Source organism: Lynx rufus, unplaced genomic scaffold (assembly GCF_022079265.1).
Source record: "Lynx rufus isolate CCGP_SWC_20201006 ecotype Redwood Valley unplaced genomic scaffold, mLynRuf1.p SCAF_49, whole genome shotgun sequence".
In the NCBI taxonomy this organism is placed as follows: domain Eukaryota; kingdom Metazoa; phylum Chordata; class Mammalia; order Carnivora; family Felidae; genus Lynx; species Lynx rufus.
This window is the reverse complement of record NW_025814866.1, coordinates 620,132-644,026: the sequence shown is the minus strand read 5'-3', so window position 1 is coordinate 644,026 and position 23,895 is coordinate 620,132. Positions and strand designations below refer to the sequence as shown.

The following is a 23,895-nucleotide window of genomic DNA, read 5'->3' as shown; positions in this document are numbered from 1 at the left end:
CACACGCCCGAGGAGTTGCCTTTAACTAGCAGTGGGGACAGAGCATAGGCTGCTGGGGACGGCCGACGGGAAACCTTAGAGCTGCAGCTCGGGCCGGAGAGTGCACATGTTTCCGCTCCCCACACCCAGGGGCCGCGGGAGAAGCGGCCCAAGACACGCCGCGGGGGGAGTCGGAGGCGGGGCGAGTGGGCGGTGACGCAGCCGGCTCCCAGGCTCGCCGGCCCCGCCCCCGAGCGCCGGCGCCACCGCCCGCGCTCTAACGAAAGGAGACGCGCCGCGCGCCCGGGCCCGCTCCCCGTCCCCCGCCCCGCCGGCTGCAGGGCGGGCGGCCAGGCCGGCGGTACCCGAACCGAGCGGGCGGGCGCGGGAGAGCTCCGTGTCGCCCCGCGTCACCTCGCGTCACCCCGCGTCACCCCGCTCCGCCTGCTTCCCAGAGCCCGGCGCCCCGCCCCGCGCGCAGGCGCAGGGCCGCTTCTCGGGTCCGCCCTTTCCCGAGATTTGAATTTTCCCCAGCCAAGATAGAGAGGCAAATACCCGGATGGTGATCGCTGGCCTTTTCGCGCCAATACTGTAAGTTCTCGCAGCAACCTTAAGAGGTGGGTACTGGCATCGCCCCCATGTGCCAAATCTTGCAGGAGGCCGGCCGGTGGCTGCACGGTCATCTGCACTGGCAGACTCAGGCTGTAGTGCAGGGGCCCTGAGCTGGTGTCTGTGAGCTTGAGGCAACCACAGAGGATTTTTCCACTTTCTCTCAGCTTTATTTCATTTTTATTTTCACCAACCCCGAGTTGAAATTTGGCGTTTCCCGCAACTACGAATATAGGCCACAGAGCACACACAGAGTGTTAGCCTGGTGGCTTTGTCACCAATGGAAGTGACACCATTTCAGATCACTTAGCTTTTGTTGTAGTCATCTTGAAATGAACTCAAGTACAAGACCTGCCCGTACGTCCTGTCATTTAACTTACCAGTAAAGAAGCACATATATTACCATATCACACATTTTCCAAAATATTTTCATACCATCTCTCGACCTGTTAAGTTTATGTTGTAACTCTGTTTGTATGTATTTGGAAGCATTTGTTTGGGAAAGGCCACAGAGACCTGTGGCGGCCAGAGGACAAGAGCCCTGGCCTGTATATGGGTGTGCCGCCAATTGCCCTAAATGACCTTGGGTATTCACCTCCCCTCTATGGCCCTGAGTCCCTCCCCCGTAAAATAAGGAAGGTGAGCTGCTGGTTTCCAAAGACCTTGACTGAATTCAGCAGTTCTCTCCCTGGAGTTCAGGAGTCACTGGAGTTGTTCGAGGCTTCTTGGGTATCCAGGTGTCCCAGAGTGACCTCACCTGCGAGGGATGTCCCACATTACAGCCCTCAAGCTGGCACCCCCTTATCTGCAGAAAGGCAGCAAGGGTGGTCGGGACAGTCAGGGACACAACAAGCAGTGGTCATAAATGCTACAGGGAAGAAGCCAGCACTGTGACAGGTGACAGTGGCTCCTGCATAAATGCATATAGCCGCGGGAAGCAGGGGAGAGTGAGGAACGTGTGTTAACCCCTTAGCCAGGATATCGTCCTGCTTTGCAGAACTTCTCCAAAAGACTCCACAACTGTAGGCCAGTGCCTTTGGCCTTTGTGTGCCGGGTGCTGCGGGAATCTGTAAAGAACTTTGAGGGTCATGTCACAAGGGTCATGGCAGGAGCCATGGTGTATGGAGGAGCTAGGCCATAAAGTACCCAGCCTGGTCTCCTTGGTGGACTTGGGAAATTGGTTGGATGACATGTCACTTTCAGCTTGCACAAGGGCTCGGGTGGACTCTGCCCAGCAGCCAGAGAGAGGAGTCACTCTCCACGCCCTTCCTGGACCTTCTCTATCAAGCTGACAGTGTTTTGCTCCTGTCCCCGGCTCTTACCCATGCTTGCTGGCAGACGGGAGGGTCAGGCTAGCGCAGGTCCCAAAGGCCTGGCACTTCATGCCACAGAGCCGGGCCCCGGATAGGTGCAGGTGAGCTGTCCCGGCTGGAGTCAGCAGCTGAGTGGGGAAGCCGCTGCAAGAGAATGGCAGCCGAGTGGAAAGTGTCAGCAGACGTGAGGCAGGAGGGAAGGCGGCCTGCAGAATCTCACTCTGGGCAGGACAGACCGGGCCTAGGGAGCTTTCAGGACTCCAGCGGGAGGGCACTTGGACGTGTGGCCGAGAGACTGGGACGTGATCACGCGTGGAGTAGAGAGCCAGCCACCAAAAGGTGTTAAGCGGGACCGGCACGATCCACTCCAGGGGCGCTCTTGCGGAACGTGCTGGGGGGGGGCGTTGGCTGTCGGGCACAGACCACATTAGCAGTGGGCAGCCTGGGAACGGGAACCCCAGGACAGACCTAGCCCCCTGGACCCAGAGGCTCTTAGGGAAAGAGCTGGGGCGGGCGTGGACCGCAAGCTGAGGCGGAGGCTCACGCTCAATGAGGAGCTGTAGAGTCAGTATGAGGGCTCTGGTTCACTGGGGGAAATGCTGGGCCCCATGGTCCTCCTTAACAACGGACCCCCGAGGCAGGACGGGAGCAGGAAAGGCCAGCAGCACCGTCCCCAGAAAATAGAGGTGGCTGCCCAGGGCCACGCGAAAAGCGAAATGGTAATGTGCCAGTGAAAGCATAGGAAGGACAGAGACATGTGGGCTTTGTGCTTGAATGGCCGTGAATTGAAATTGAGCAGGTATTCACAGAGCTTGGGAAGGAGAGCGGGGAATCAGACCCTGCCCTGCCCTGCCCTTTCAGGGCCTGCGTTGCAGGGGGAAATGGAGCTGTGCCTCAAAAACAAAAGGTGCTAAGTGGTCTCCACCTGTAAGAATTTAGTCCACACGAGGACTGCTCCTGGAGGTACTGGAGGCATCGCCATTCTACATGTGTGCAAACTGGGGCCCAGACCGGTGAAGGCCCAAGGTCACACAATTAGCAGGTGTGGGGAGCCGGAGTTTGAACACAGGCAGTCCCTCTCTTCCCCACCGGCCTGCCGTTTTGGCTTTGAGTCATTTTCAGAGCGCGGAACCTTTTCTCTGTTCCATGGCAACATGTTTCTAGGCTACTGGGCCAAGTCACAGCGCAGCTGGCCCCAGAGCAGTTGACAGTCATGATAACTGCATGTTCTTTTTAAACTGTCTGCTTCTCCAACTGCAGGAAATGGAAGGTTTATTGTGGGCCAAGGGAAGCAGGGGATTTGGGATGGTGTGGCGCTTCGGGGCAGGGCAGGAAGGCCCACCCGGCAGATGCTCTTCCTCCTCCCGCTGTCCTCTCCCCCCTTCCTTCCCCTCCTCCTGCCCCCTCCCCTCCTCCTCCTCTCGCACCGCCCCATCCCTTGCCTTGGATTCTAGAACTTGGACCACAGGGAACGGTGTCAAACTGGGTATTTGGCGAAAAGGGCTTGGGGCCAGCTGGAAACTTCAACGTTTGTGACACCACTGAGGCAGGGAAGCCCATTCTGAATTGTAGCAACAGTCCTAGGAAAGGTTGAAGTGTGTAAATGCAGCGGCTCTAAGGGAAGTAGGGCAGTGACCCTGGTGTTACAGTACACAGATGAAGGACTGAAGGACAGAGCGCATGGGTGTCAGGAGAGAAAGGCACGAAACCTCTAGGGGAGATCTAGATGATTCTAGAAGCCATGATTCTGGAAGCCATGAGTAAGAAGGTGAACATGCTGTGGGTAGCGCTTCACTTTTATTTCTGGTTGGTTTTCTTTCTTTCATTTTTTAATTTTTTAAGTTTTTTTATTTTTTGAGAGAGCAGGTGAGCAGAGGAGGGGCAGCGAGAGAGAGAGAGAGAGAGAGAGAGAGAGAGGGAGAGGGAATCCAAGCAGGCTCCGCACCGTCAGCACGGACTTGGGGCTCGAAGTCAGGAACAGCGAGATCATGACCTGAGCCGGGGTCGGTGGCTTAACCCACTGAGCCCCCCAGGCGCCCCCTGGATGGTTTTCTTTCTAACCACCCTCTTTTTGTAACCACAGAGGAAAAAGGCAGAACGCCCTTCCACTTCTGCTCCCCAGTCGGCGGAGCCACGGCTGGCCCAGCGAGGGGGGCCGGGGCGCGTTGCTTGGCGGAAGCCGAGTATGTGAGTTCTGACCTGCCAGTCACACCTGCGGTTCCGCATGCAGCCCGAGTCCACGCGGGCGCTGTGCCACGTGGCTGTGGCCAGCTGCTTCTGCCTGGCCGTCGTCTACGCGGGGGTTTTCGACGGCGTCTCCATCCAAGTGGGCTACGAACACTACGCTGAAGCCCCGGTCGCCGGCCTCCCCGTCTTCCTGGCCATGCCCTTCAACTCACTCGTTAACGTGGCCTACGTGCTCCTGGGGGTGTACTGGCTGCGGAGGAAGGCGGTTCCCCTGGGGCACCCCGTGCACGCGCGGAGGGCTCGCTACCTGAAGGACGTGTTCGCCGCCATGGCCCTGGTGTACGGCCCGGTGCAGTGGCTGCGGGTCGCCACGCAGACGCACCGCGCCGCCGTGCTGGACCAGTGGCTCACGTTGCCCATCTTCGCGTGGCCCGCGGCCTGGTGCCTCTCCCTGGACAGGGGCTGGAGGCCCGGCCTGTTCCTGGCCATCGAGGGCCTCTCCCTCGGCAGTTACGGCCTCGCCTGGCTGCACCCCTGCGGCTTTGAGGCCGCGCTGGCCGCACACATCGCGGCGGCCGTGGGCCGGGCCCTGCACGCTCACGGGCGCCACGGCGGCGCCTCCTCGGGAAGGCACTTGGCGCTGGGCGTGCTGTCCTGCGCGGGCTTCGTGGTCCTCAAGCTGTGTGACCACCAGCTCGCTCGGTGGCGTCTCTTCCAGCGGCTCACGGGCCACTTCTGGTCCAAAGTGTGTGACGTGCTCCAGTTCCACTGCGCCTTCTTGTTTCTGACCGGTTTAAACACCGGCCGGAGACTTCCTCCGGACGGGAAGGCGCGTTAAAGCGCGGAGAGAAGCCGCTTCCAGCCACCGATCGCCGCCGTGTCGCCGGTGTGAAACTTCCTTCCCGGGTGTGACAGATGCGAGGGCTCCGTGGAGGGCCGTCCCTTCCTCCGAAGCCACGGGCTTCGGTATTTAGGGGTGAGATGTTATGCTGTGTGCCACTTACTTTCAAAGAGATAAAGCAAATAGCTAAGTGCAGGGGGTTCAGGGACTCATTGTCCTGCTCTTGTAACTCTTCTGTACTTTGAAATTCTTTCCAAATAAAACGTGGGGGTAAAACGAGCCCGAGAAATCCATCACTCTCATGGCGGCAGGGGAACGTTTGTCTGCAATGGCTTCGCGGTTCAGGTCACGTCCGTGGGCTGCTGACGGGGAGACTGAGTCACAAACCCATGCTGAGCAGACCGATGTGGCATCAGTGACGGCCGTGCTGACGGCAGGTCACACGGAAGGAGCCACGTCACCGCAGACCCTTCACGGAACAAGACAGGGCCGTCCGGATGAAGAAACACAGATGTCAAAAGTTGAATTCTCAACGCAACGTTGCCCTCAGAGCCAGGGTGTGGCTCAGATGTCCTCCGCAGCAGTGGTTACTGAAGTGTCACGTGTCTGTTTCCATGGAGAGACCCAGAGCAGGGCATGAGCCAGCCCCACACCCCTGGCGTCCCAGGCCCTCAGGAACCACGGTCTCCTGATGGCGTGTCAGGCAGGGCCCTGGAGTGGGCATCTTGAAACCACCCCCCCCCCCATGCTTCTCGTGCAGACAACAGTGTCCGAAGCAGCGAGCCCAGGGGTGACACTGTGGCCGAAGAGAGGCTGAGGGTTTCTGCCCTCTTCGGACCCTTGAAGGCCGTGCTGTTCGTGTTCTTTCTTCCACTTGTTAATGTGCTCTTTTTTTTCCATTTTTTTAACGTGCTCTTTAGACGCCTGTTTTATCCCCCGCTGTCTGAGAGGCGTTCCGTTCAGTCCGTAGAAACAGAGGTGAAGACAGCGTTCGAGAGGACACTGTGTTCCTTCCAGACGGCCTCTCGGGACGGGCTGCCTACATGCACCCACTCAGTGTCCCCCCAGGCCCCTCTTCCTGGAGCCTGCGGGTTGCCATGTGGACCATTGCTGTGGAAACCGGGTCCCCGTACTGGATGTTCTGTCCCAGCTGGGCACCCCACGAGCGGGCGGTGGGTCCTGACCGGGCCACCGCCCGAAGAACCCCACAGGTGGGGGCCCACGAGCGTTGCCTCTGCTTGGGCAGCGGCCAGCTGAGCTCTGCCCCTCCCGCAAGGCCTGGGCGGATGGTGTGGCCTGGCCTGGGATCCGGGGCCCAGAGGCGGGACGCGCCAGTGCGTGAGGAACAGGCTGGCATTTGCTTGGGGAAACAGCTTTGTTCCATGGCCGTGTGTTAAAGGCTCCGGATGCCTTAGAAGGGGAACAGCGCTCTGGGGGTCGCCAGGACGGCCACCTTTCCCTCAGGCCAGAGGGAGGAAGGACCGGGAGATGCGTGTCCTGCGTCCTGTGTCCTGTCCTGCGGGGGCCCGGTGAGAGGTGAGGGTGGGTGGGTGGAGGGAGAGGGGACCAGGGTCTCATATGGGGTGGGTTGCTCTCGGCAGCTGTTTCTGTCACCAACGGGGCGGGTCCCCTGAGAAGTGTCGGGGTTCTGCATAGCTGTGTTCATCCCACACCTTTGAGCAGTAACTTTTCATTTTGTTTCATTTCGTTTTTACCAATACTTATTTAATAAGTAAGCCTGAGAACCTTCTGGTTTTCATTCCACTCCTGTGTCAGGCTGGGTCCCCACAGGAAACAGGTGGCAGGCTCAGATTAGGGTGATTCAGGACAGTTTCATGGAGAACTGTGCACGCCGCTGGGGGCCCGGGGGGCCCTGGCGTGGGGGGGGCTGCACCCAAGGGGACACGGGAGGGTGTGGGGACCTCCAGAAACCTGAACCCCTCTATCCTGCTGGTCTCTGTCCAAGGTTATCTGATAAAACGCAGCAGCACAAATGATGTTTCAGTTCCAGCCTGTCCCAAATACCACATGCTTGTAGTAAGAAAATTGTTTCATTATTTATCCTGAATTCACATTTAACTGGGTATCTTGTCTTTTTATTTGCTAAGTCAGCTGATCCAAGCAAAACCAGAGGGTGGGAAACTTCTGTTCCTCAGCCCAACCCCTGGGTTGGGGCCCCTGGAGGGAGAAGGCAGGTGGCTGTGCCCCCGCCCGCCCTCCCCCTGCCCCTGCCCACTGAGCTCTGCCGCCCTTCCCTCTTCTCCTTGGCCCTGTTGGCAGTGTGGCGTCCCTCTTCCCGCTGAGAAGCTGGTGGTCACTAGAGGGGCCCTCTCCCTGCTTTGGGCCTAAACGGTTCAGAGGTCCCAAAGCTGGGAGGGATCTCGGAAACCGTCTGCCCCAACTCCCTCACTTCACAGAAACTGAAAGTCTACAGGTCCAACTTGGCTGACGGTTGCATCAGAAATGCAGGCATCCCACCTCCGTGCCCAAAGTCCCACCCACGGCGCTGCTCTGCCTGTCCCCGGAAAGGGCGACGGTGGGGCTTCAGCCTGGTCTCCTCCTTGCTTTCCTGTACCACAGCCTGGGAATCCGAGCCCCCCACCCCCACCCCCGCCCCGGTGAAAATAGCTGTAGTGGCTTTGCTGCCTGTGGATGGGATACAGGCTCGTGGGGGTGGGGGACGGACCACGAGTCAATGGAGAGGACTGGCGGGATTCTGGGGGCCCTGCCGCCGGACACGCAGGCGTGTGCAGTTGCGTGACAGGTGCAGACACTGCCCGAGGGCCCCTTGCGCTTTAGTGACGTTGTGCCCATGGCTGTGGCTAATCGTGGGCTTCTTCACCCTGTCCTCATCTGGTGCCCTGACTCCTTCCCAGCTTTCGTTGCCTGCAAGGGTCCTCCGCTTCCACGCCCTGGAACGAGCCGCCTTTATCTGGGTCCGTCTCAGGAGTGTCATCGAAGGGCATGTGGGTTTGACAACCCTGGGCTGCTTTTCCACCTGACGCTCGTGATTCACGTTTCTACCAGGGACATGGAGGCCACCCCCGGCCGCCCCGTACCAGAGAGGTGTGAGCGCACGTTTTCACTTTGTGCCAATCTGATGGTGGCAAAGCGAGATCTCATCGCGACTTTAATTCCTGCCACCCCCTCCGTACACTGGCACACACGCGCACACGCACGTATGCAACTAGTGCTCAGGGGCTCGTCTGTTGCAAGTTTAGATTTGTCTGTCAGTTGCTTGTTGATATGCTTCCCTCGTTCTGCAACTGTATTTTCTTAATTTGTAGGAGCTCTTTTTTATATTATAGACATTAATCACTCATCTGTCATACAGAGACAGAGTGTGAGCAGGGGAGGGGCAGAGAGAGAGCGAGACCCAGAATCCGAAGCAGGCTCCAGGCTCTGAGCCGTCAGCACAGAGCCCGACGCGGGCCTTGAACTCACAAACCATGAGATCATGACCTGAGCCGAAGTCGGACGCTCACCCGACTGAGCCACCCAGGCGCCCCATGCAACTGTCTTTTCTTAATTTGTAGGAGCCCTTTTTTATAGTATAGATCTTAACCATTCATCTGTCATACAGATGGTAAATATGTTTTCTTTATCTATCGTTTGTCTTTTGACTTTGTGCATATTTTAAAGTAACACGGTTGAAGATTTACGGAGCCCTGTATGTCTAGATGTCTGTCTTTTTCTACGTAGTTTTTGGGTTTCGGGTCTTGCTGAAAACATTTTTCTGGGTGCGTAGATTATACTTGTCAAACCTTAACATCTCCTATGGCTGCTTCAGATCTCTTTCGTTATAAAATTTTAATTATTCAAAGATTATTCGAAACAGGGGTACCTGGCTGGCTCAGTCGGTGGAGCCTGCGACTCTTTATCTAGGGATCGGGAGTTCGAGCCCCACGTTGGGTGTTAAAGATTTAAAAAATTAGTAAAAACCATAATTGTAAAAACAGAATCTACGTTTAGGAATAAAACAGAGCGGCTGTTATTGTCAACATGACAGTTTGCCAAACCAGAGTTAGCCGGCGCTCTGGGACAACAGCTCCCTCTCACCTGGGAAGATCTCCGTAAGTTGAAATTTTTTAAAAATTATTTTATTTAGTCAACACACACTGCAATATTGGTCTCAGGAGTGGAGTTCAGTGATTCATCACTTGCATACAAGACCCAGTGCTCATCACAAGTGCCCTCCTTAATGCCCATCGCCCATCTAGCCCGTCCCCCACCCACCTCCCTCCGTCAACCGTCAGTTTGTTCTTTATTGCTAAGAGTCTCTTATGTGTGTTTCCATGTCTCCTCTTTTGAAATCTTTGCATGAGGATAAACTGGGTGATTTATGTCCTCCGCTGAGCCCCCAGATACCCATGTGATTAGGGAGCAACTCTTCCCCTTCTGAGTGGAGGCTTGTATCCCGGGTCCTTTCTGTGGTCGCCGTGCCCATCGCCAAGACGAGCGCTGCGTGCGCTGGGCCTGCGGCTCGCTGATTTCCGGGGCCTGGTCCCGGGGGTCTGGAGAGCCGCCCAAGCCCGCTTGCCGTCTGCAGCCTGGGCCCCGGGAGCATGGCAGGTGCTTCCAACCGTGGTCTTGTTTTTCTAGTCTTTTTTCCATTTCCTGCCCTTCGCTTTGATCTGTGCCCTCTGTGTCTCTTCAGAATCGCTGACTTCTGGTTCTACTTCTGCCTCTTCTTTGTCAGCCCTGCCTCACTTCCACGGGGGCCTCTGCCGGGTGGACGCGCTGCCGCCATCTCGCCGGCTCAGGTCTCTTCCGTTGAAAGACGGGAAACCCGACGGATTAAACTGGAGCCCCGTCCCTGCCTTCCTGCCCCAGAGGAACGCACCGTGCGGAGATGGGGACACCCTTGCCCCACAGGCTCTCATACCTTTCCCACGGGTGAGAAGTCCTAGTGCGCGCGTTGTGACTTTCCGTAACTGTGCCACACGGTCCAGACCTCGTACGTGCGCCCTTCACGAGGGTATCTGCCCGTGCGCCCCTGCACCTGTGAACCCACAGCCATTTCAGCAACCTCTTCCCTGAGCCATTTGGCAACTTGTAGCCAGGTGCAGGGGCGCATCGGAGGATTTCCCAGCCACGGACCTAACACGGTCTTGAAAGGGAAAGAGATGGGGCGCCTGGGTGGCTCGGTCGGTTGAGTGTCTGACTGCGGCTCAGCCCGTGAGTTCGAGCCCCGTGTCAGGCTCTGTGCTGACAGCTCGGAGCCTGGAACCTGCTTCGGATTCTGTCTCTGCCCCTCCCCTGCTTATGCTCACTCTGTGTCTCTTGAGCATAAGTAAACATTAAAAAAGAAAGGAAGGGAAGGGGAGGCAGACACCTGCTCCCACATCGATGAACCTCGGACACACGGCTGAGTGAAAGAGGCCGGACACGAAGGGACAGATACCGGAGGATTCCACTCCTACGGGCTGGGGCTGCCCGGAGCAGTCGGATTCAGAGAGACAGGAAGCAGGGTGGGGGCGGGGCGGGGCTGGGAGAGGGGGAAGGGGAGGGGGAGGGGAGGGGCCGTTGGCGTCCACCGGGGACGGACTTTCACTTTGGGACGGTTGCACAGAATATGAATGTTCTTTATGCCACAGAGCCGAACACTTACAAATGGTTCAAATGATACATTTTATTTCTGCACTTAACCACATTAGAAAACACTGGCTGTCGACCTTTGCCTTTCACCAGCGGGGTGTGCTCTGGGAGTTCTGTCTCCTGCCGAGGGGAGGGTGCAGGTGAGCAGCTCAGCGGGGGTCCGTGGGGAGGGGGCCGGCTCCCCACAGCTGGCTCGCCTTGGAGACGGAAACGGCATCACACTGCGAGATGCTAACAGTTCTCGAGGGCTTACCGTCTAGGAAAGTGAGTTTAGAGAAGTTGAATGACCTTCAAGTTCAAGGAGGTAGGAAGTAGTCAAGGTGGGGTTTGCCCCGGGGCTTCAGACTTCCCTCCCTTGGCTGTTGGCTGTTACTTTCTTGTTTGTGACTGAAGCCCTCACCACCGTGACTTGGGATCCAAATCTCATTTTGAAAATACACTTTTATTTTTTTTATTTTTTAAGTGTTTATTTTTCAAATGCTTCTTTATTGCTTTTTGAGAGACAGAGCGCGAGCGGGGCAGGAGCAGAGAGAGAGGGAGACACAGAATCCGAAGCAGGCTCGGGGCTCCGAGCTGTCAGCACAGAGCCCGACGGGGGGGGGGGGGGGCGCGAACCCAAGAACTGTGAGGTCATGACCTCAGGCGAAGTCAGAGACTCAACCGACTGAGCCTCCCAGGTGCCCTGAAAATACACTTTTAAACTGAGATCTACATCACATCCCATGCCATTCATTCTTTTAATGGGTACAAATCACTGGTGTTTTGGTATATGCTCAGGGTCGTGCAACCATCACCCCTGTCTCATTGCAGAACGTTTCCATCATCCCGAAAAGAGCCCCTGGACCCATGAGCAGTCACTCATCAGTCCCTGTCCCCCCGCCCCCCACCCGGCCACTGACACCCACTCGTCTGCCTCCATGGATTGCACGTTATGGACGTGTCATAGCAATGGAATCACTCAGTATGTGTCTTTTGTGTGCGGCTCCTTTCGGTCAGCGTGTTTCCCGGGTTCATCCATTTTGTGGGGCGTCTCTCTTCCTTGTAAGGGCCCCAGAGTATTCCGTCGTGCGCACGCACAACCGTCCCTTATCCGTTCGTCCTGCCGCTTCCACCTTTTGGTCCCTGTGGGTTACGCCATGGCGTGCACGGATGTTTTCCTTTCTCCTGGGAGCACAGCTGGGGTGGCAGGACCGCACCATACGCTAATTCCACGTGTGATTGTCAAAGCCGCCACACCGTTTCCCACGGGGGCAGCCCGTTTCGCACGCCCACCAGCCAGGCAGAAGGGTCCAATTTCTCCACAGCCCCGCCGGCTTTTGTTATTGATTTTTGATCGTGATTGATTTTCACGTGGCAGGATGCGTGGTGGGCCAGGTGCGGACAAGGCAGGCCCGACAGATGTCACCTCTGAGGGGACTTCAGATGGGGGCGCGGTGAGAGATTGTCATGGCATATCAAAACCACAACATGCAGGCATGCGCTGCTTACTAGAGGCACACCTAACACATGACTGCAGAAGATTAGGTGTGAAAGGATGAGGAAAAAGATAGCGTTGGGCACCTGCTAGCCCAGGGAACTGGAGAGCTGTGGGACAGAGTCGACTCTGGCACAAAACAACATTTTAGGAATAATGTTAAAATAGTTTCCAAATACATAAAGCAACAATCGACAGAACTCCAGGGAGAAGTAGACAAATCTAACATCGTGGAGGTTTCTGTGGGCTTCCCTGGAAGGTATCGGAGTCAAACAGAAAACAGTCTGTGACGCTGCAGAAAACGTGAACCAGCCTGTGACTTGGGGTGCTCTGAGAGGCTGCTGTCCCCCCATGTCTGTGAGCGGCATCCGAAGCCAATGAGAGCATTGTAGCCACAAAGCATTCTTGGAGCCCAGCACAATTAGGTCAGGAGTAGTAGCACGCGCGCGCACACACACACACACAGTCGCCATACGTTGCAAAGTTTTCAAGATCATGATGAGAATTTAAAAATACTTAGAACTACATTAATAAAAGTAAAGTTTTTCCGCTGAGCCAAAGCATATTAACTGTGCGACCTGACCTTTCCCTGCGTGGACAGCGGAGGCTCCGTGAAACCAACCCCCAAGGGTAAACACCCTTGTGGCCTCTATCCCTACACATTGCTTTTGCGTGTTTGACAACTTCGCCTAAATGGAAGCATATGACCTGTGACATTTGTACACATAACAGGACATCTATTCCTTTCTAGAAGTGAGTGGCGTCCCAGAATACTGACACAGGGAAACTAGAGGGACCCTGTGAAAAACTGCTTTTTTTTCCCCCTGCTTTTCCCGCTTCTGTTCAAGAGCTAATGCTTTCTTTGGAGTCTTCCAGCACAGCAGGTGACATCTAAGGAGTCACGGGCGGGGTTGTCACAAAGGCTTTCCAAGCCCACGGACTCATCAAGACCCCTGGCACCAGGGCACCGGTGACTTCTCGAGGACATGTCGACCCTCGCCCTTGTTCCTGAATTACAGAGAAGACGTGCACCGGGCCGCTGTCCTCAGTAACAAGGCCAGGCCCCAGGCAAAGATGAGACGCCTCCCCCTCTCCTTTCTGAGCGTCCCCGATGCTCCGTCTGTATGTACATTCTCTCTCAATCAACCCCACTCTCATTTCCTCTGCCTCGCATTTCATTTCTATCCTGTGCGAAACCAACGACCGCCTGGGCTGCTCCCGCGGGACCCCCTCTGAGTCCACGGACCCAGCCAGTCTGCATCAGTGCGGATTCACCAGTTTTGTTGATCTGCTCATTTTGCTAACGGGCATTCGGTTGCTTTGCAGCTGCTACAGTCACCCACACGTCTTTGTGGGGACAGACGCATTCATGTGTTTTTGGTAGAACCTAGCAGTGGAATTGCTTAGGGTAGGTGAAGTTCAAGTCCGTAAGAACTTCTTTTCATAAGGTATCCACAGTGGCTGTCCCAGCTCACAGCCCACCCCCCCCTCCCCACCGCCCCGGGTCCATATCCTCACCGACACTTGGTATGACCAGTCCCTCTAGCGTCAGGCATTCGTCGGTATGTGTGAACTGTCTTCTGGTTTTCTCTTGCACTTCCCCTTGACTCAGGAGGTGGACCTTCTCTTCCTCTCGGTCCGCCAGAGTGGGCAGAGCCAGAGACAAGGGTGGCAGACAGACCGGGAGAAGAGGGGTTTCGGGAAGGAGAGGGCAGGAAGGCCGGGGGAGGGGCAGAGCCCAGCTGGGAGAAGCACTGCCCCCCCCTCCCCAGGGGCCAGGCTCCGGGCTCCTCGCTCTCTCCCGGGCTCTGGGCGGGGCCCCTTGTGCCTTTGCTCCAGGCTTCCTGGCTCCAGACGGAGGGGCCCCGATGCCCCCGTGGGCCAGGGCAGGGGCCTCGGGGTTTTAAGGCACACTCCCGCAGCGGGATGGCTAGGGAGGCGAGGAAATGGACATTGCCAACATGGGCCCCAGAATAAAGAGAACAGCCGAGCGGAGAAGAAAATGGGGAGAGACGTCAGTCTCAGACCTTTCAGAAGCAGGTAGTTCTGGTGTGTGAAAGAAAAGAAAGAAAAGCTTCCAAATGTGTTTTATGAAAGCGGACGGACCTCTCCTCCCAGGAGAACATTAGCGCCACAGATGCCCCGTCTGTGGGTTGGTTGCAAGAGTCCGGGCTGACGAATGGACACAACTGGTCTCCAGACGTGACAAAGACAACAACGAGGAAGACTGCAGATCACTATCACTGATAAATAGTAATGCACATTTTGAAAATAAAAATATTGCTGATATAATTTCCAAAGCAGATTAAGAAGTGAATATACTTTGCAGTACAGTCACGAATGAGATGGGTCTGGTTTGGGCTCCCCCGGGGCCCCTGATCTAATAGAGGACACGAATTTATTTATTTATTTTTTATTTGAGAGAGAGAGAGGGCACAAGCAGGAGACAAGGACAGAGGGAAAGAGACAGAATCCCAAGCAGGCTTCACGCTGGGTGTGGACCTGGGGCTCGATCTCATGACCCTGGGATCACGACCCAAGCTGAAATCAAGAGTCAGCCACTCCACTGAGTGAGCCACCCAGGTTCCCCGAGGAGAGGGATTTAATAAAAAAATAATTTAGCCCCCCCCCACAAATATATAGTCAGAAAGTGTGACATTTGTATTTGGGGTGGGGGTATAAGGACTATTTCCGGGCACAAGAAATAGCACTCGGCCTGCTCTGCACCTGTGTTTTAACAAATTCTAGCCGTGTGACCTTGAGCAGGTCAGCTAACCTCTCTGAACCTTCCCCCTTTCACCTATACAATAGAAATGATAACTGTTGCTTCACTGTATTGAACTGTGCCCATATAATTTATCATCTATAGAACGACGATTTCAAGAGTAATGGGGGGGCATGTGGGTGGCTCAGTCAGTTAAGCGTCTGACTCTTCATTTCGGATCAGGTCACGATCTCACGGTTTGTGGGATCGAGCCCTGCGTCGGGCTCTGCACTGACAGCCAGGAGCCTGCTTGGAATTCTCTCTCTCCCTCTCTCTCTGCTTCTCTCCCGCTCATGCTGTCTCTCAAAATAAGTACATAAACATTAACAAAGAATAATAAAAGGGTACTGTTGCAAGAAAAAAAGGAGAGAGAGAAAGGAAGGAAGGAAGGAAGAATGAATCAAGGGAAGTTCATGTCAAGAGTGCACAGATGATTCAATTAGGAATTATGTTACTATAATTAGTAATATGAATGTATCAGAGGGCAAAAACATGACATCAGTAGATGTCTAAGAGATACTTGAAGCAATTCCACTTCTGGGCATAAACTCAAATGAATCGCAAGTCGGGACTGGAACAGATATTTGTACCCCAAGCAACCAATAATGAATGAATAAACAAAATGTCATATGGATAAACAAAATGTGACAAGAGACATACAATGAAACGTTCTTCAGCCTTAAAAAGGAACAAAATTCTATGTTTTTAAGATTTTATTTTCTGGGGGGTGGGAGGGAGGGGAAAGTGGGTGACGGGCATCGAGGAGGGCACCTGTTGGGATGAGCACTGGGTGTTGTATGGAAACCAATTTGACAATAAATTTCATATTTAAATAAAAAGATTTTATTTTCAAGTAATCTCTACACCCAGCGTGGGGCTCAACCTCACAATCTCGAGGTCAAGACTCGCATGGTCCACGGACCGAGCCACCGGGCACCCCAAAAAGGGATAATATTCTTTTTTTTTTTTAATTTTTTCAAACGTTTATTTATTTTTGAGACAGAGAGAGACAGAGCATGAAGGGGGGAGGGTCAGAGAGAGGGAGACACAGAATCCGAAACAGGCTCCAGGCTCCGAGCTGTCAGCACAGAGCCCGACGCGGGGCTCGAACTCACGGACTGCGAAATCATGACCTGAGCGGAAGTCGGCCACTTAACCGACTGAGCCACCCAGGCGCCCCAAAAAGGGATAAAATTCTGATACACGTTTCAACACGGGTGAACCTGGAAAGCCTGCTAAGTGATATAAGCCGAGACAGCAAAGGATGCATAGAGTACGATTCCATTCTATGAGATCTCTGAAGTAGGCAAACAGAGAGACAGAGTAGGGTGGCGGGTGTGGTGTGGGGGCACGGGATGGGTGCTGGGGAGCGGGTCTCTGTGGGGACAGAGTTCAGTCGGGGAAGATGGCGACGTTCAGGGAATGGACGGTGGGGGTGAACGATCTGAACTTAAATGCCACTGAACTGTGAACGGCACAGTTAAAATAGTCGAAATGGTAAATATTTTTTTGAGAGAAAGAGAGAGCGCGCCTGAGAGCAAGCAGGAGAAGGGCAGAGGGAGACAAAGAATCTTCAGCAGGCTCTACACCCAGCACAGAGCCCCAGGCCGGCTCCATCTGACAACCGTGAGATCGCGACCAAAACCAAGAGTCCGACGCTTAACCGACTGAACCACCCAGGCGCGCCGAAATGGTAAATTTTACGTGCCTATTTTGCCACGATGCAAAATATAAGAAGAAAGGTTGGTGCCGGACGTCAGCTGGGAGCGAAGCATAGTGTTCGGTTCCAAGGGAGGGCATCCCACGAGAGGGATCCGGCCTCGGAGGTCACTAGTTCCCCTTCTCCCAGACCCCATCTAGTCAAGGCACAGACAGGGCCACCCAGGGTCAAGGACACTCCACCTCTCGATGGGGTAGTGGAAATGTTCTGGAAGAGCAAGTGGGATGGGAAGTATTATTCCAGCCATATTTTGTTTACATATATATATGTATCAAGCCACAAGGCAGAAGGCAAGTCAGATGATTGTACGGCCGAGAATTCCAAGAGAATCAAGTGCCGAAGAATTCCAGGAAAGAAGCGAACGCCGTCAGAATTAACCCCCAAACAGAGTGGTTTCTACGCAGAGTCAAGTTACAGGATGCAGCGGGGAACCCTGTTCGGTACCCAATTCCTGCAGCGACACCACCACCCGCGAAAAGTGTCGTCTGCCGAGATGTCAGTCGCCGTTTCTCTTGATGACCAGGCCCCACCCCTGTCGAGGGCTGGTCCCCGGCCCCAGCTCCGACTGGCGGGAGACAGCGCGGGTGGCGGCGAGCCCAGCGGGCGCCTTTACCAGTCGGGGAAGGGTCCTGGGGTCCCGTCCGCCGGAGCAGCCTGGCCAGTCCCACGCTCTCTTGGGGCTCGTCCGGTTGGAGCATCGGGTTCACCCCTTGAACCAGTCTCGGGAGTGGCCTCAACGCCACGGAAACAGACACACGTAGTCCCCCTTAAGCTGTCGGAGGCCAAGTGCATCGTTTTCCAGGACTCCTGTAGGTACTGTCATTCTGGTTCTTACGATGGCGTCCATCTTCAAGCATGACCCTTGTACCCGATTCGAAGCGCTCACCGGCGCGAGGACTCCCGAGTCGCCCCTCAGCCCTACCTACCGCGCAGTCCTTGCTGCCAGCGGCCCTTTCAGTAGGACATGCTTGTGGGTAGAGCCAGTGAGACAAGCCACCGGAAACCCCCGTCTCCTGGCTGTGCCGAATGGCGGCCAGCGGGCTGCCTGTGGCTGGGCCCTCCCTGGCTACTCATCGCGCCAGCCCTGCCCGCCGGGACCTCCACCACTTCTAGATGAGACAGGGTGACCCGAGCAGGGGACGAGACCCCCATGCCTTCCCGTCAAATGCCACACCAGCCGGAGCCCCTTGTTGCCAGGGCATGAGTGTGACGGCGGGAGCTCTCGGGAGGGCCAGTTCTGCTCGGTTACGCCTTCCGGCAAGCTCCACGGAGCGGTGGTTTCCCCCACATGCGGCAGGTTTTGACCTCGGAATGTGAGCAGCTCGCTCAGCAGAGAACTGAAACCAAAGACAGTCACCCGGCTTCTGGTGTCCCAGCACTCACATGCCTTTACTATGCCAGGCAATTCTTGTCTAGGAAGAGGAAGTTGCAAAAAACTTGATTATTTCAGGAACTTCCCCCAAATCCATTTATCCAGACATGAAATTGAAATCAGCCAATTAGTCAGCCAGCCCTCACCAGGGTCAGTGTTCAGGGGGTCATTTATTCTCGGACCTTCCCTCCAAAGCCTGTGCTTTGCGGCAGCCACTGATCTTTTTTTTTTTTTTTAATTTTTTTTTTCCAACGTTTATTTATTTTTGGGACAGAGAGAGACAGAGCATGAACGGGGGAGGGGCAGAGAGAGAGGGAGACACAGAATCGGAAACAGGCTCCAGGCTCTGAGCCATCAGCCCAGAGCCTGACGCGGGGCTCGAACTCACGGACCGCGAGATCGTGACCTGGCTGAAGTCGGACGCTTAACCGACTGCGCCACCCAGGCGCCCCACGGCAGCCACTGATCTTAAACAACTTCACTCAACCCCCATCAGATGTCGTCCTTGAGCGTCCTGCCTTAAACCAGACTCGACAAACCTACTTGAAAACACCCCGCCGTTGACCTCACACTTCCAAGAAGCTTGATTTCGCTTGACTCTGGGGGGAGTGGGAGCCACCACGGGCGTAGGGGTCCTGGCTGGGAAATGTGAAACATCCTTTCCTAGCCCCGTGTTAAACCACACTGGCGGCAGACATGACTTCCTGTCCCCATTCCACCGTCAAACTGGGTAAGGCCAAAGTAAATGAACTTCTGGCTCCAGAACATACCCGCTCCCGGAAGGTAAGACCCAACACTTCGTGGAGCCTCATCTGGGCTCTTCCTGAGTCGCGCCCCTAGGCTGTGTCCACCAATCCAAGGTGACGATGTCATAGCCTCGGCCTGGCCTCGGGTTCCTACCCTGAAATCGCCGCAGGCTCTGAGGCTCTGTGCGTTTCTGTTTCTACTGCACTGACCCCAGTAGACTCAGCTTTGTTTGCTCAACGGGGTTTTCCGGTGGTCGTTTTGGGGGACCCGTCACCAATAGCTACAACTGGGAAATGGGGGGACCCCCTTTGTTACCTCTGACGGGCTTGGTGGCTTTGGCGGCTGCGCACAAGGTAGAAAGAAACCACACATGTGTTCGGTTCCCGAGTGAATCAGTCCAAAAGGCAGAAAAGTGTCGGAAGCCAGACGGGTGCCCCGATCCCCTGCACGCCTCACCTGTGCGCAGGGCCTGCGAGCATTCTTCCCGGGCTCGCCACCTCGAGTGACTGCCTGTCTGAAAGGCAAGGACGGTTCACTTACCACGAGTGTAGACTGTGCCTCTGGACCTTTAGAGGCTGTGGCTGCCTGTGTCACTTTTGTCCTATTGAGTTTTTGACCTCTTTTGCAGACAGTTTTGGAGATCTCTCTTTTGCAAAGAAAGTCGTTCATCTAAAAGGTATTGGCATAGTTGTCATTAGTACTTAGTAGTTTTTGTTTGAATTTCTTCCTCAACCTGAACCTTATTTAGAAGCGTGTTTTATTTTATTTATTTATTTTTTTATTTTTTTTTTTTTTTTAAATTTTTTTTTTCAACGTTTATTTATTTTTGGGACAGAGAGAGACAGAGCATGAACGGGGGAGGAGCAGAGAGAGAGGGAGACACAGAATCGGAAACAGGCTCCAGGCTCTGAGCCATCAGCCCAGAGCCTGACGCGGGGCTCGAACTCCCAGACCGCGAGATCGTGACCTGGCTGAAGTCGGACGCTTAACCGACTGCGCCACCCAGGCGCCCCTAGAAGCGTGTTTTAAAATATGCACTTGGCTCAGCAAGTAGTTTTTGGAATGTTTTGTACACGTTGGAAAAGTGCGTGTCCTGTTTGTGGGGCACAGTTCTCTGTGCCAGATCAATGTTGGTCTTTTGAATAAAACATTTACACGTTAAAAGATAAAGTCATAAGAGAGGAAACATGAGCGACCTTTCAAAATGATCATGAAGTGGGAAAAGCCATTTAAAGCCTGATGGTGCAAACCGGAAGCCACGAAGAAAAACATTAGTAAATTTTTGCATGGAAACCGCCACGAACGAAGTCAAAGACGCATCGTCAACCCAGATGGAATATTCGCCACACGTGCGTGGATAGGTCACATCTATGATGCCGACTATGCAAAGAACTCTCCTAACCAACAAGAAAAAGTTGTGAGGGGCGCCTGGGTGGTCAGACGGTCAGTTAAGCGTCACGAGTCTCGATTTCCACTCAGGTCACGATCTCAAGGTTCGTGGGTTCAAGCCCGGCGTCGGGCTCCGAGCTGACAGCATGGAGCCTGCTTGGGGTTCTCTCTCTCCCCTCCCGCTTCTCTGGCCCTTCCTGTCCGTGCTCTCTCTCTCAAAATAAATAAACTTAAAAAAAGAGAAAACGTTGTGGAACTCTCGGCACAGATAGGACTAGATGGTACGCAGAAAAGAAGTTCAGAGGCTGATGAACATAATGAAGAAACTGCAAATAAAAAGCGGGTTCAGCTTTTTCCCTGATATTTGCGAAGGTGAAACTTCTGGCCAAAGCCGGTGTTTTGCAGGCCGCTTGGGCGACATCTGGCAAAATGATGTAGCAATCCGGCTGCTAGAAGTCTCCGCGGAACACAGCCTGGCCTAAGTGTGCAAAAACACACGCGCAAGGACTCCGGATTGTTCGCGACAGTCAGAAAATCTGGGAACAGCCTGGGTGACCTCCCAGAGAGTCCCGGCGCAGTGCATGTGTCGTCAGCCCACACGGTGTCTGCTTTGGGGTCTCCGGAGGAACGGAGCGGGTCCTTCTGTGTCACAGGGAACAGCCTTTATGGACGGTGCTGGGGGGGGGGGCGGAAGGTGCGGGGCCGGGGTGTAGGAGTCACGGGAGGTGACGGGAGGTTCACGCAGCCACTCTTGGGGGAGGACGCTCCGGGCTGAGACGGTGAGGACACGTCTGTACCGTTTGCGTGTGTTTGTAACGAGCAGGTATTTTTGAAAGGAAAAGTCTGTCTTCAAAAAGTGGTGTCTCAAAATGTCCTGGCTAGGGAAAAAGGGGGGGGGCATGGTGGCCGGGAGCGGGACTCCGTCTGATCCCAGGTTGGCTTCGGTCCCGGCCGCTCGCTGGTTGCCTTAGAAACGAGCCAAACGTGGGGGAGTCGGTTACCTCGGGCAGCCACAGAGCCCGTGACTCAGCAGAAAACCCCACCCAAGAGGGAGGCCTCGCTCACCGGTTGTGCCGGCCGACTCCCATGCTCTTCTAGAAAAACAGCAGAAGGTTGATGGGAAATGCCGGGAGGAGAGCGGCGGCATCGTGTGTGTGCGCTGGCCGGTCCTCGGGGGACCCCGACCCCGGTCCCGGGCGCCGCCGGCCGTTGGCGGTGTCGAGTGGCGGCCCCGAGTGGGGCGCTGCCTTCTGGCCGTCCCGCTGACGGCGCACGGCTCGCCCCCTCCCTGCCTCCCCCTCCCCCCCCCCCCCCCCCGGGTGGCCGCAGCCACAGCGGGCCTGAGAGCAAGGGCTTGGCCCTTGGCGAGTTTAAAAAAAATCCGAAAGCCAAGCCAGACAACCCACCCGCCGAATGCGGGTGGTAAAGCAGCCTAGGCACAGATCTGTCCTGCACGAGGGTACACCGACGGGCGGAGTCGAACGTGTGGTTTGCGTGAGGCGCCCCCGCTGTGGGCGCGAGCGGGGGTGGAAGAGGATGCAGCGCGCTGGGCCCCGCGGGGGAGGAGGCCGCACGGCCCCGGGCAGGGCCCGGGTGCCCGCAGGGGCAGGACGCGCAGGGTGGGGGCCCGGGCCCGGGCGGGGGGTCGCGGAGGGGCCGCAAGGCGCGTGGGAGACCAACGCGAATGGGAGAGGACAGGATCCTCACGAGGGTCCCCAGGCCGCGCCACAGCGCGTCACACCGAGCCTCCCAGAAAGCAGTTGCCACGGCCGGACAAAAGGTATGTTCCGGACAACGGGCAGCGGGAGCACGACTGGAGGCGCTCCGGCCGTTGACGTGAGGGCTCGAGGAGAGGATGGCGAGAACCTTCCCGAACCCCGGATTCCGGGAGGGTACGGCATCGCGAACATCAAACAGCAGAAAGGCGGCCAACCTGGAGTCCTGTACCCGGCAGAGGAACCTTTGAACGTGAGGGCAAGGGGTGCCCGGAGGGCTCAGTCGGTTGAGCGTCCGACTCTTGCTCTTGGCTCAGGTCGTGATCCCAGGATCGTGGGATCGAGCCCCGCGTCGGGCTCCTGCTTAAGATTTTCTCTTTCTCCCTCTCCCTCTGCCCCCTCCCACGCTCGCTCGCGTGCCCTCTCTCTCTCTCTCTGAAAAAAATATCAGAAAATAATAAAAAAAATAATAAAACCACTGCAGGTGGTCCTTCAGGCCGAGGGAGACGGTCCTGCGCCCGAAAAGATGCCCGACACCGTCAGTCATCCGGGGCGGAAGGGAAACTCGCGGTAGGGTAGCACCTCGCGCCTACCGGCATGGCCGCCGTCCAAAGGATGGACAGTAGCGAGTGTCGCGGACGACTCCCGCCCACGGCCGGTGGTGCAACACCTCGGCGCGTTCGCCCCAGCCCTGAAGAAACACCCGGAGGACACGCGCGCGTCCCCCGTAGCGTGTTTGTCGTGTGTGCTGCCACCGGAAACATCCTCACGTCTCCGCTGTGGGACCCACACAGGGTCTTTGGCGGTGTTTATAGGAGTCGCCGAGACCAGAATATTCATCTGAGTCCCCCGTAGTGACGTTACCCTCCCGTTCGGTGCCTGACCTAACTTTCTGCCAAAAAACGAAGTAATGTGCGAAAGAAAAGGAGGGACAGAGGGACCCCGGACACAGGAACCCATCGGCAGGAAGGCGCGCGGAGCCCTCCAAAGGGCACACGCGTGAGTAAGCGCAAGGAAAACTGGACCGTTCAACACCCGTCATGCCTTTGGGGTTCGGGATCTAGGAAAACAACAGTGTCAAAGGCAAGGGGGAGGGGTGGATGTGGGGGCGCGCGGGGGTGGCTCTGGAGCTGCAGCATTTCGCACAGCCGGTGGCTACGGTTCCACAACGCAGCTGAATCGTGTGCAAATAGTTCCAACGATACGTATTGCCTGTGTGTTTTGCCACGATAAACACGCGCGCGCAACCCAGTTGGTAAATGTGGTAACGCGTGGGTGGGAACAACGATGGCAAGGCCGGGTCGGAGGGAAAAAAGAAACAACAAACTGCGGCTTGAAAGACACGCTGTATCTCTGAAAAACAGCTTTATGGAGGTCGACTGGAGACACAGCACGCCGCGCGCTTCTTGAAAGCCCATAACCTCGCCCCGCAGCCCCTGCCGCCCACCCGCTGCTAGGCCGCCGCTGACCAGGCTTCTGTCCCGAGAGGTGAGCGTGCACCGCCTACGACTGCACAGGGACGGATGGACCCGGGTTGTGCGTACGCTGCGGTTTGCTCCTTTCGCTCAGCGTACTTATTGTGAGAGCGGAAGAGTTCTCTTCTTACTGCTGAGTAGTCTTCCGTCGTACCGACACACCGTTTGTCTCTCCAGGCGCCTGACGTCCATCCGGGTTCTTTGCACCGTCTGCCTGTTTCGTTGTGGACGGAGCTGCTGTGAACACCCGTCTTCGTGTGCATGTATGAATTCAGTTCTCTGACACGCATCCCACCAGTGGAATATTGTATCAAATAGTATAGGTGGATGGTAACATTAAAAACATTTTTTTAACATTTATTCATTTTTGAAACACAGAGAGACAGAGTGTGACTGGCGAAGGGGCAGAGAGAGAGGGAGACACAGAATTCGAAGCAGGCTCTAGGCTCTAAGGCTTCAGCACAGAGCCCGATGCGGGTAGATGGTAACATTTTAGGCTGGGTGGATGGAAGGTAACATTTTTAGGTGGATGCCAAAGCGTTTCCCAAAGTGGCCAAACCGTTTCACGTCGCCACCGGCACTGGATAAGTGTCGCCACTGCTCTGCGATCCACATGTAAATGCAAAGGGCCTACCATACGTGAGACGATAAGGAAGAAGAAGGAACTGGTGGGCTCACGGCCCAAACAGATCAAGACTCACTCTACGGCTAC

The 23,895-nt window shown here is 55.7% G+C and overlaps 1 protein-coding gene across 3 annotated transcripts; it reads left to right on the top strand.

Annotated features, from left to right (window-relative positions):
* The first annotated feature begins 414 nt into the window (after positions 1-414).
* On the top strand, positions 415-5,209 carry TMEM187 (transmembrane protein 187). Of its 3 annotated transcripts, none has more exons than XM_047098500.1 (2): positions 415-596; positions 3,985-5,209. In XM_047098500.1, the coding sequence occupies exon 2, from the start codon at positions 4,126-4,128 to the stop codon at positions 4,924-4,926; it is 801 nt and encodes a 266-aa protein (XP_046954456.1). In that variant the 5' UTR covers positions 415-596; positions 3,985-4,125; the 3' UTR covers positions 4,927-5,209. The 3 variants fall into 3 exon arrangements, with proteins under 3 accessions (XP_046954456.1, XP_046954458.1, XP_046954457.1); XM_047098502.1 differs by lacking the exon at positions 415-596 and adding an exon at positions 604-2,002; XM_047098501.1 differs by lacking the exon at positions 415-596 and adding an exon at positions 2,011-2,240.
* Positions 5,210-23,895: the final 18,686 nt, after the last annotated feature.

Excerpts from the sequence above, each read along its gene's own strand:
- TMEM187 (XM_047098500.1), top strand. The coding sequence starts at position 4,126 with ATGCAGCCCGAGTCCACGCGGGCGCTGTGCCACGTGGCTGTGGCCAGC.